Source organism: Condylura cristata, unplaced genomic scaffold (assembly GCF_000260355.1).
Source record: "Condylura cristata isolate star-nosed mole 26May11 unplaced genomic scaffold, ConCri1.0 scaffold00003, whole genome shotgun sequence".
Lineage (NCBI taxonomy): Eukaryota > Metazoa > Chordata > Mammalia > Eulipotyphla > Talpidae > Condylura > Condylura cristata.
Window position 1 is genome coordinate 34,242,199 of NW_004567104.1, and position 12,622 is coordinate 34,254,820.

Sequence of the window (12,622 nt, forward strand, 5' to 3'; positions counted from 1 at the left end):
CTACATCAGACCCCTGAGAGCTCTCCAGAACATTCTGTAGCTAAAGAGTAGATAAGGGGTAACAACAATAATTACTATTAATAAGAAAGTGTTTAAATGAATTGTGCCTTTTTAAAAAGCTGATAAGTTTTACTTTCCCCAGACTTTAAATTGGGCACCTCTCAGCCCCTGGTAGTATTATATTTTCCCTGTTGTGTACTCAAACCATTACCGAATGATAAGCAGCAAGGGGACTCAAGCTTCTCACTAACTAGACACCAGCCCCTCTCAACCTTGTACTTCCGTGAAGAAACAGAAGCTGTTTCAAAGTCCCAGACACTCCATGACTCCTCCACCTAATAGGAGAAGTGAGAACAGGGCAGTTCAGTCCCTAAATGTCAAGCAAAGCAGGAAGGACAAGATGGCCATATTTGAGCCCTGGAAGAAGAGAGGAGACAAAAACTCAAGACAAAATGATGAGTGGTAACAAGTGATCCCCTAGTGTAGGCAGTTTTAATCCTAGTAATACATGGAATTTTTCTTTTTCTTCATTTTGTATTATGCATTTTCTCCTTTTGTTTGCAGAGAAGAAATCTGTAAGTCCATCAGCCAGCCCAGGTGAGCGCCTTTTTTTTTTACAGCATGCATCTTAGGGAGGAAATGCTTTTCTTCATGGAAATTTGGTGTTTCATAACTCCTGCTGAAGCCACAAGATCATCTGTGTATTAAAACTTGTGACCCAGAACTGGTCACTCCTCCTCAATAGAGTTCGGGAAAGCTGCAGAATTGCAGTTTTGTGTTTACCATTTGAAGCAACTGGTTGGGTCCGATTATTGGCTGTTTTCCCTTTGTTGCTGAGAAGAGGTTGAACTGCAAAGACAGGAAAGCCACTGAGTCCATCCATCAGTGTTCTGTGAGACAGGCTGATGTCAAGGAATGAACAGAACCTCAAGGCACAATTTTCCTTGAAAGGGGATCATTGGAAGTATCAGTAAGATATCTACCATGCTTTTTTCAGAATAAAAATTAAAATCTCATCATGATTCATAACAGACCCCATTAACTTACACTTTTCCTTACATCCTCACAATAACCTTGTTTTATTATAATTGTTTTAGAGAGGAGGGAGTTGAGGCTCCGAAAGGTTAAGTGAATTTCCCAAAGTCAAGCAGCTGGAAAGTGGCCAAGAAGGCAGAAGGGCCTGGATTCATGTTCTCCTTCCTCGGTGCCCTTTTCCCTTTCCAACATGTGTTGTCTTCCAGGAATTCTCTTTTCCAGGACTTTTCCTTCTCAGCCTCTCTACCCAGCTGACTCCCAGCTGTTGTTTCCATGTGGCTTATAACAGCTGTCAAGAGTCAGGCTGCCACATGGCTTTCCCTGGCCTTATTTTTTGCTGTTCATAGCAAAAGAATGCAGACAGCGTAAAATTTTAAGTGGGAGAAAGTTTTGAGTAACTGAGTTGGTGAGAGAAGAAAAAATTGTACAAGAAGAATCAGATCCAGTGACAAAGAATTGTAATCTTCTCATTTCTTCATTTATTATTTCAACTCCTCTTTCAGCAAACAAAACTGTTCTGCTGATGGATTCATTTTTTTCTGTGGCCTCTAACGTTAGTGAAAATAGCTTTTATTTTTCTGCTCTCCTTGTTTCTTACCTGAGCAACATTATAGCTCTGTCTCAGTATTCCTGATCTTTGTAAGTGTTGTGGAGACATGAGGTTGAATCCTGGTTTAGATCATTCCTGTGTGTCCCCTGATAGACTCTGTAAAATGTGCCTGAGCATCCTGTTTCTCCAGCACACCATGAAAATTCAGTGAGATGACCCAGGCATGTGATGTGTGTTGGGTGACATTGGGGTTCTCCCAGTCACTCAGCTGACCTCCTCCCCTGCTTTCCTGCAGTTGTTTGCTATCAGTCCAACCGTGACGAGCTCCGGCGTCGCATCATCCAGTGGTTGGAAGCAGAGATCATTCCAGATGGCTGGTTTTCTAAAGGCAGCAACTACAGTGAAATCCTAGACAAGTACTTTAAGGTAATCCAGAGTTGGGTTGGAAGACTGTTCAATCACAGACAAAGGGTGACTACTTCCTTTCATTGCTACATCATGTCTTCCCAGACTACAAGGAAGTAAGACCTGCCAAGAATCCCTGAGAATTTCCTATCATTGTAGATCATTCCACAAAGCTGTGACATTTGTCTTCTGACCACCTTGGTCAGTGGGAGCCCAGCATTCAAGTTTGGGGATCTAATGCACATGTACTGTTCCCTTAAGGGACTTAAAACCACAGTGTTCTGGGGAATCTTCCATTCGAAATAAAGCCAGAACATACCTCAGCTAATACCTTACAGAGCCGGCTGCTGACACAAACCTTCTGATCTGACCTGGACCTGGCCCAGGCTGCTTCATCTTTCCAATCCAGCTTGACATTTCTCTAAATTATTAACTTGGCTGTCAAGAGAAGCAACGCTTCTCTTCATCTTAGAAGGGTCAATGAACTGGCATTTCTGGGTCCAGATTCTTCATAAACCTAGCTGTTGCTGCTCTCATCATATTTCATTGAAGATACACATTGTTCAAGTTGGGGAAAGGAGAGATGTTGCTTTCAAAAAAGAAAATGAAGAAGGAAATAGTACTTAGTAATGAGTAGGGTTACCATGGCCTATAATCTGTCAGAGCGCTCCAGACAGAGGAATCAGTTAAGGGTGCTCTTCCAGCTGATCTGCAAGGACACAGACACACACATTACATGGCACAGATGTGAGCACAACAGGCAGGAGTGCATACAGACAGGCACATGCCACCCAGACTCACACCCTGCTTGCAGACACACACATCCAGACTCATGTCCCCATGTTAGCTCACTTAGCCACACATCTCTGGGTAGATGCCCCTGATGCTCCTCCCCGCCACATACACACCCTTCTGTGCCTTCAGGCCTGCTGTCCCTACGCGTAACCATGTGGGACTTGGGAGTAACTCCAGACATGTAAGGGACTCCCGGCAGCTCTGTGGCCATCAAATGTGGTCAGCACCAGCCGCATCTCTGGATCCCATAACTGAAATTATGGACCCACAGATGAAGAAATTCTAGATGGATTGAAATAGATTTGGTCATTTCAGGATTTACTGTTATTATCTTTAGAGATTTCTCTCTTTTGTGGCAGAAAACAAAGCTCACTGGATCCCAGGTGTTTGAGATAGCACGTGAATGAACGTAGACTTTCTCCCTGTCTCCCGTCTCCATCACACCACCATTATGAAACCTTTGGGATGGGGATTGTTTGTCTTCTGTAGAAAGTGTCAGATGGAAGCAGAAAATAACTTAAAGGAAAATATTTTTCAGAAATCCAGTCTTTTGCCACCTCCCAGGACTGTAGTGAGCAATGACTTTGCCCTGGCCTTCATGGCACAGGAACAAGGAGGCAGGCACCTCTTGGGACCTCATAGCAGGTTGGCCCTTTGGTGGCACCTTACTCCAACATCACTGACACCTGCTATGAAATTGATTTCCAAGTATCTGGGTCCCAGTCTCCCCTTGACATTTCTCTGCTTCCTCTAGCAGTGACTGTTTTAACAGGTTTCCATCTAAAACCTGCACAGCACCATGAGGAAGAATTTTTTTTCTCAAGCATTTCATCAACCAACAAATAACCGAGAAAGTGTCTGTGAATGACACGCACAACACCCACTCTCCCAAGCTCTGGGAGTGACTTCAAAAAAACAGAGGTTTCACTCTACCGTTTTTTTGTTGTTGTTGGAAGAAACACTGATTTGTAGTTTTATATAGATTTCATGGGTATAGCCTTACAAAGCATTATGTTCCGACCGTAAACCATTGACCCAGCATCGCCACCCCTCCACCTTCCAATAGCCACCGTGTTATTCTTGTAATCTAGGAGTTTGTTTAATCACTTGTCTTGTTTTCTTATCATTTGGGGGGTCACCCAAGTCCTGTGTGATGCAGTTTTCAAAGAGGAGACTCCCTCCCACTAGCTAAAAACTGCCTGTTGGTAAAAATTTGGTATCTCGAGATGTTTCTGAGCCAGTGAGTTGCCTTCTGTCCAGCTGGCTTTCTTAGATCAAAATTACTTGAAAAACAAATCTAATCAAATTTTGGATAAGACTAAAATCTTACTCTCAGCTACACTGGCCATTCACTCCCTACTTCACAGGTGAAAGTGTAATAGGACCTGGTGGGGAAGACCCAGGTAGAAAGGGCTGTGGCCTTGTCTCTCTCTCTGTCTGTCTCTCTCTCCCCCCCCCCCCGCCACACACACACCAAGTGGTAGAATAGGGGTTCTACAGAATGTTCCTGAAAGAGCTCTTCATTCCTTCCTAGAACTTTGATGATGGTGACTCTCGTTTGGACTCCAGGGAGTTCCTAAAATTTGTGGAGCAGAATGAAACGGCCATCAATATTACCACCTATGCAGACCAGGAGAACAACAAGCTGCTTAGGTGAGTGAGCGAGGGTATCAAGGACTGGGCCACGAGGAAAAGGCTGGCTAAGAGTTGACTTGGACTCCTTCCTACCTGCACAGGGGTCACCAGTGCTGATGTGAAGTAAAAAGCAAACGGGAATTCTGTCCTGGTCTATTTGTGAACATCATGATATGAAGTACCCCTGATATCTGATCAGATTGTTCTCGTTTTGGCTAGAAAATATGTACAAGGAAATAGAAGAATGTGATTTTAAAAATAAATTATCAAGATTATATCAGAACATAGCCATTTCTGAGTGTTGTGGATAATGTTTTAGTAGTTCATTTCTTTCTTTCTTTTTTTTTAAAGATTTATTTATTTGTGCATACAGAACTGGGGTACAGGCCAGAGGTTCAGGGGCAGCGAGAGGCTTCACCAGAGACAGAGCGGGGAACAGAACAGGCAGATCGACAAAGTACACTGCTGAGGGGAGCAGCGGGCGGGTCAGGAGAGGTCTGCCACGCCATGTGGTCACCTCTGGGGCAGGCGGGAATCGAACTCATGCGGAAGTGGCTTTAGGTTCTCAGTGCTGTGCTTTAACCCGCTGCGCTATCAGGGAGGGCCATTAGTGGTTCATTTCTAAAGGAATTACTTTAATGTATTATTTAACTGTAGATCTAAAGTAGCTTTAATTCATTTTTTGAGATAATTGGTGCTATTTCATAATGAGCTTTAAGTATTATAAATGTAAGCATATCCCTCTCCTTTTATGTATTTGTCCAGAATGAATATTAATAAGAATTAGCCTCCAAGCAACTTCTGGTATAGTTTCAGGACACTAGGAAAAAAAAACTGGCAAGGCATCTCTTTTGTTCAAAAGAAATTCAAAGCATGAGCACGTTTTCTAAAAAGTAGCTTTTTAAAAAAGATTTATTGATGCAGACAAAACTGAGGTACAGGCCAGAGGTGCAGGGGGGTGAGAGGATACGCCAGAGACAGAGTGGGGAGCAGAACAGGCCAACTGACAAAGTACACTACTGAGGGGAGCAGCAGGCAGGTCAGGAGAGGTTTGCCACGCCATGTGCGTCACCTCTGGGGCGGGGATCAAATTCATGCTGAAGTTGCTTTAGCTTCTTTGTGCTGTATTTTTTTTTTTTTAAAGATTTATTTATTTGTACATACAGAACCGGGGTACAGGCTAGAGGCTCAGGGGCGGTGAGAGGCTTCACCAGAGACAGAGTGGGGAGCAGAACAGGCAGATGAACAAAGTACACTACTGAGGGGAGCAGCAGGCAGGTCAGGAGAGGTCTGCCACGCCATGTGGTCCCCTCCGGGGCAGGCGGGAATCAAACTCATGCGGAAGTGGCTTTAGCTTCTCAGTGCAGTGCTTTAACCCGCTGCGCCACCAGGGAGGGCCCACTTTGTGCTGTATTTTAACCTGCTGCGCCATCAGGGAGGGCCGAAAGTAACTTTTTAAAAAAGATTTATTTATTTATGCATACAAGAAATTGGATATAGGACAGAGGTGCAGGGGATGAGAGGATTCACCAGAGACAGAGTGGGGAGCAGAACAAGCAGGTCAACTGAAAATACACTGCTGAAGGAGCAGTGGGTCAGACAGGAGAAGTCTGCTGCGCCATGTGTGTCACCTCCTCCCGTCATGCTGCAGTGGCTGAGATAGCTTCATCGTGCTGCGCTTTAACCCTTTGCGCCACCAGGGAGGCTCCCTAGTAATAGTACATAAGATTAAAGTGTAATCACTGCCAATCTTTCATATTTTGAAAGTCTGAGATTAGGTAATGTTTTACAAGTTCAATATTTGATTCTTAACACATCCCAGTGAAGGATAACTCCTTGTCCTCATTTTACAGATGAGAAAACAGACTCAGAAAGGTTGAATGACTAGCTTTAGACCATTTGTCGAGTCAGGGATCAAATCAGGCCAATGGGAAAGTGAGGAAGCCAGTGTTCTATAAAACTTTTTTGAACGGTCCTTTCTAGAACAGGGTACTGAACATACTGCTTGAACTCCATACTCTTCCACATCACACATCCCTTTCCCATCACCCTCTCCTGTCTCCTCTTTGGATTTTCCCAGTTTGGTTGATGTGACACATACTATACCCTGTGGAAAAGCAGTTGCTAGTGAAATGTGAACAGGTAGCAAAAACTGTTGTCAATCAAAGTGCCCAAAACCATTTGAGAAACTGTAGTTGCCTTGAGAGGAACATTTGAACAGCTTGAATAACGTGACACTCATCTCACAACTAAAGGTTGGATGTTTGCAAGAGTCAGGGTGGGTGATGGTGGTGGGAGGTCAGTGTTGAAACTTTCCAGTTCACCACTTGTGGAGGCCCTGGCATGTGTGATCCTTGTCCTCACTTACTGTTTTCTGGAGTGAAACTAATGTCCTGCTGACACCTTTCTCCTGTGTTTCACTGCAGAGGACTCTGCATCGATGCTCTCATTGAACTCTCTGATGAAAACGCTGACTGGAAACTCAGCTTCCAAGAGTTCCTCAAGTGCCTCAACCCATCCTTCAACCCTCCAGAGAAGAGTATGCCTAACTTTAGAAATTGAGAGAGTTGTGGGCAGTGAGGGCATTTTGAGAGGGCTAAAATAAAGAGGACTGGTGACATTTTCACAATTTGATAAAACCCAGCCCATTTACTCCATGATGGGGTTAGGGCTCCAGAATATTTGGGTTGATGATAGCATTTGCTCAGATATGGTGCTTCTGTGAGACAGGCAGATCTTGTCTGGATTTAAAAGGGTAAGGTGCACAGCCTGTAGCCAAGTTGGTCTGTTCCACTTCACAGCTTAAACTGCTGACCCTTGTTTCTGGTCCCAACAGAGTGTGCTCTGGAGGATGAAACCTATGCAGATGGAGCTGAGACTGAGGTGGACTGTAACCGTTGCGTGTGTGCCTGCGGGAACTGGGTCTGCACTGCCATGACCTGTGACGGTGAGCAGTGCTCAGGTGGAAAAGAGGAAGAGCAGGGGGTGAACTTCCTTTGTGCAATCACCTTGAGAGCACTCAGGGTTGGTGTGATCACAAAAAATCATCATGGCTGGTGGGAAGCATTGCAAGCAAAGCTTTATCCCAGATGCACTAAGTTCCAAAATCACTACAGGGGCTTGAAACAAAATCAGATGCTGATAGGAGATTGGAATGGTAATAATAATGAACACAAACACTTATTTAGTGAGGATTATGTGCAGGTACTCTTCTAAGTCTGTTATATATTAATTCACTTAATTCTGTGGCAATTTAAGAGATCCTCAGGTGATTAGAAGACCAAACAATTCCCCCTTACCATCCAAACCTAGCAGAAAAGTGAGAAATATTCATAGACACGCTTTAAATGCAAAGAATTGGGTAATCCTAAAAAAAGAGAAAGTAAAGATAGTTGAGACATGGTAAACGTGGGTTGGGGGAGATAGGGATGCCAGATAGAGCTTGGGGGCAGGCAGTACAGAAACAACTAGAATTCTGTCAGCCTGGGCTACAGTGTGATGCTAAAGGTAAAGGGAGACTCCTGCATCAAAGTCAAGCCTTAGGAGGAAAACAAACACCATTTAATCTGAAGACGGGATAGAGAAGGGTGATGCTGGATTTGGAATGTAAGGTCATGTTGGTTTTGAAAAGGAAAATCTGTTAGAAGAAGCCAAGTTCAAAATTTATACCAAAAGGCCTAAGATTATATCTCAAAATGTCAACTCAGGCAATACAGAACAGACTGGTTATGGGATCATGTGGAATATCAAGTAAGATAGTAACTGGGAGATAGAAATCAAGGACCCAGGAAAAAGTTCTAGATAAGAAACCCAGGCAACATCAGCAGTACCTGAGGATCACTAGTCCTCCTTGACCAGGTCTTTTCTTAGGATGGGAAGGCAGGAGGCCACTCTAACCACAGAGGCAGTGGACAAGGAGTAAGAGACTCGTTTTCACTTCCACACAACCTGGAAAGCTCAGCGTCCCTTCCTAGGTGGCTACCTTCATACCCACGTGGGTACTAAAAGCAATTTAGACAGTGGTGTCCCAAGGACCTGAGCATGTTGTGGGGTTTAGCTCATGGATCATTGTAGAGGTGGCACTGCAAAGCATTCTCAGGTCAGTACCTGCAAGCTATCAGTCTGGTCTTAGATCATAAATCCCAGTGGGGCATCAAGATGGAAAGGTGAAGCCAGCTGGAGCCCTAGCAGAGGGAAACTGCTGTGAATAGACTGATGCTGAAGTCTGGAAGGCGTGGCTGAATAGCGTTTCCTAACAGCAATACTGTGCTTGGTGAAATTACAGATTCTTGGGCTCCACCCCAAACTACTAAATCAGAAGAAGTAGCTTATGACCCTACTTTTTTTCCTTTTTCTTTTTTTTAAGATTTATTTATTTATTTATTTATTTTTTATTTATGCATACAGAACTGGGGTACAAGCCAGAGGTGCAGTGGTGGTGAGAGGATTCACCAGAGACAGAATAGAGAACAGAACAGGCAGATCAACGAAACACACTGCTGAGGGGAGCAGTGGGTGGGTCAGGAAAGGTCTGCCTTGCCATGTGGGTCACCTCTAGGGCTGGGGATCGAACTTGCTCTAAAGCAGCTGCAGCTAGCTTGCAGTGCTACGTCCTTACCCATTGCACCACCAGGGAGGGCCCGACCCTGTACTTTTTTTAAAAAAGATTTTGTTTATTTTTGTGTAGAACTGGGGTACAGGGGAAGGGTAAGAGGATTCATCAGAGAAAGAGTGGGGAACAGAATAGGCAGATCTACTGAAATACACTGCTGAAGGGAGCAGCAGGCTAGAAGGAGAGGTCTGTTGTGCCATGTGGATCACTTCCCTGGATGGGGACCAAACTCAAGGTCATTCGGGTGATATTGCTACAACTTAACCTTTAGGCACCACAGAGGTCCCCATGACCCTGAACTTTTATGATGTATAACTTTTTTCTTCTGCAAATTTGGGAAACATTGTAGATGTGGTAATTATCAACCTTGGCTGCACGTTAGAACCATCGAAAGAGCCCATACAAAATCCAGGTGCCCACACCCACCTCATAGTAATTAATTTCCAGTCTCTAAAGGAGGGATCCAAACAATTATATTTTGAAATGTCTTCTAGAATACTTGGGGGTAGAAGGGGTTGGCATATGAATGCTTCACAATCACTGTGCCAGAGGAACTTCCTTATCAGAATCCAGATTTTCTCCATAGGTCTTCCTGCAGGGCCAGCTCCTGGCATTGATGTGCTGGAGCAGTTAAAGGAGATACTAGGAGAAGAGGCTAGAGAAAAATAGGGTAGATTGCTTTGTTATGCATTACGGAGGTGTCATTGCACTAACACTGCAGAGAAATGCAGGTTATTCACCTTCCTTCTACAGGTAAATGAGAGATGAAATTGAGAACCTCAAAGACAGGCATTGATGGGACCCCTACTGGCTTGCCTTAGCCACTACTGCTCTGAGCCTTGGTTCTTCTTACAGGAAAGAATCAGAAGGGGACCCAACCCCAGAGAGAGGAGGAGATGACCAAATATGTCAAGGAGTTCCAAAAGCATCAGGTGAGTTGTGGGGTCCACACTGGCGCGTGGGTTCTGTGACCTCCATGGCCATTCACCATTCAGACACTGGCTGGCTTAAGCCCTAGCCAAGGAGATGTATCCTGTCCAGTATTAGGGGCCCTGAATGGCACAGCTGCACTATCAAACTAATGCAGCTTCCTGATGGGGCCTTAGGGGCCCAGTAGGTCTTAGCACATATGATCTAGAATTAGGTTATTATTTTATAAGAAAGAATTGGAAATGGAAGTTGTTTACAAATGAGTATGGACTAGAGTGATTACTTCCTATCATGATAGTGCCAGACATGAAACTAGGAACTCCTGCAGGACAGACTTTGTGTCTTTCTCACCACAGTATCCATGCATTTGGCACAGGGCCCTGGATATAGTTGGCTATCAATGAGCAGGAAATTAGTGGATTCAAACTGCTGCAGAAACAATTTAAGCTAAATGCCAAGTTGACTAGATGACACCTATGAGTTCAGAGATATTGTTTCCTGGAGACTTGAGAAAACAATAAGATTTCTGATCAGGTTCTGTTTCGTTAAATTGAAGGTTGCCTTGGGGAAATATTCTCAGCAGTTTAGTAATCCACTGATGTAGTTTGAGAAAGAAGGGTGGAGAGATACATGGAGACACCAGAATCCTGAGCCCATCGTCCCTCTGATTTACCATGTAGTCTATTTTTTTTTAAGATTTATTTATTTATGCATACAGAGCTGAGGTGCAAGCTAGAGGTGCAGGGGCAGTGAGGGGACTCCCCAGAGACAGAGTGGGGCGCAAAACAGGCCGACTGACTAAGTACACTGCTGAGGGGAGCCAGCAAACATGAGTTCCCTGGCATCTCTGGCCTGCCAGCATGTGTGGGCAAGTGGGAAGCCAAAGAAAGCCTAAGGCAAAGAGATCAGTTGCCAGCTATACTAAGCCAGGCCAGTGTATGCTGAAAGGTTAATGCCAGAGGCTGTGGATGGGACACCAACTTTGCTGGAGGCCAGGCCCTATTGTTGTTATTTTCCTATTAAGTTTTCTTTTTTTCCCCTCCACAAAGCCTCCCATGTACTGTTAAATTTTTTTTCAGAATATAATTCACATGCCATAAAAATCACCTTTTAAAATAATGATCCAGTAGTTTTAGTATACTCACAAGATTGTCAACTATCACCACTATCTGACTCCAGAACATTTTAATCATCTCAAAAAGAAAGCCCATGCCCATTAGATAGGTCTGCATATGTCTCCCCCAGCCCTAGGCAACTACTAATCTTGTTCCTAACTATAGATCTGCCTGTTCTGGAAACATAAAAATGGAGTCATAAATTACGGTGTTTTCTGTCTGGCTTGCATTTAACATTTGTTCAATGTTTATCACTGTAACTTGAATTGGTACTTGATTCCTTTTTAAGGTTAAGTAGCATTCTGTAGTACTGAAATGCCACATTTTATGTATCCATTCATCAATTGATAAATATTAAGATTGTTTCTACTTTTGCTTATGATGAATAATACTGCTAAGAACTTTCTTGTATAAAATTTTTTTTTGGACATGTTTTCAGCTCTCTTGGGCTTTCCCCAGGAATAGAATGACTGGATCCTAGGGTGTTTTCCAAAATAGCTGTACCATTTTGCATTCTCAGTAGTAGTTGTCCTTATTTTTTATTCTGGACATCCTAGAGGGTGTGAAGTAGCATGTCATCGTAATTTTGATTTTCATTTCCCTAATCACAAATGATCTGGAACCCCTTCTCTCTCAAACCATCTGTTAGCAACTATAAATAAGGAACATGTTCTTTGATGAAAGGCATTGCTTTTTTTTTTTTTTAAGATTTATTTATGTATACAGAACTGGGGTACAAGCCAGAGGTACAGGGGCAGTGAGAGGATTCACCAGAGACAGAGTGGGGAGCAGAATAGGCTGACTGATGAAGTACACTGCTGAGGGAAGCAGCAGGCAGGTCAGGAGATATCTGCCACGCCATGTGGGTCACCTCCAGGGTAAGGATCGAACTCATGTGGAAGTGGCTTTAGCTCTTAGTGCAGTGCTTTAACCCGTTGCGCCACCAGAGAGGGCCCAACTTTAGCTTCTTAATGCTGTGCTTTAACCTGCCACCAGAGAGGGCCCCAGCATCGCTCTTGTAAGAGATGGCATTACCCTCGTTTTGTGGCTGACACTCAGGGATGTGACATAGACCCCAGACAGTAGCACAGTCATGATTGAAGCTCAGACAGCCTGATCCTAGAGTTCATTGTTCTCATTACTTCCCCAGATTGAGCTCAGAGCACCTTGTAGCACTTCCATTTAGTATCCTTTCCTGCATCTCCAAAATGAAGATGATGATGGTTTATCTGATTGATTTCTAGGGATCACCTTTAATTTGGTGATAACCAGACATGACCATGTCATGAATAAGACACGTTCCTTGTCCTCAAGCTGTTCCATCCACAGAGAAGACAGACAAGTAAACAGAACTAAAATTCAAAATATGTGTGTACCTGCCCAGGCTTTATAAAGTCTTCAGAGCTAAATAAATGCCAGCACTATTTTATAAATATTTTCATCATGCTTGTTTTCTCTTCTCAAAGGAAACCTCCGAAAAGACCAAGAGAGTGAACACCAAAGAGATCTAACAAGGAAGCATGTGGGAACAGTGTCTGGAGCTCA

General features: G+C 43.8%; 1 protein-coding gene across 1 annotated transcript in view; it reads left to right on the forward strand.

The window, feature by feature from the left end:
• The window catches only part of FSTL1 (follistatin-like 1), a 49,900-nt gene extending 37,278 nt beyond the window's left edge, over positions 1–12,622 (forward strand). Inside the window, exons 5-11 of the mRNA XM_004675180.2 lie at positions 565–597; positions 1,881–2,011; positions 4,320–4,438; positions 6,847–6,959; positions 7,257–7,367; positions 9,888–9,964; positions 12,544–12,622. Coding sequence (XP_004675237.1) covers positions 565–597; positions 1,881–2,011; positions 4,320–4,438; positions 6,847–6,959; positions 7,257–7,367; positions 9,888–9,964; positions 12,544–12,588 — 629 coding nt within the window. The 3' untranslated portion in view covers positions 12,589–12,622. The remainder of the gene's footprint in view (positions 1–564; positions 598–1,880; positions 2,012–4,319; positions 4,439–6,846; positions 6,960–7,256; positions 7,368–9,887; positions 9,965–12,543) is intronic.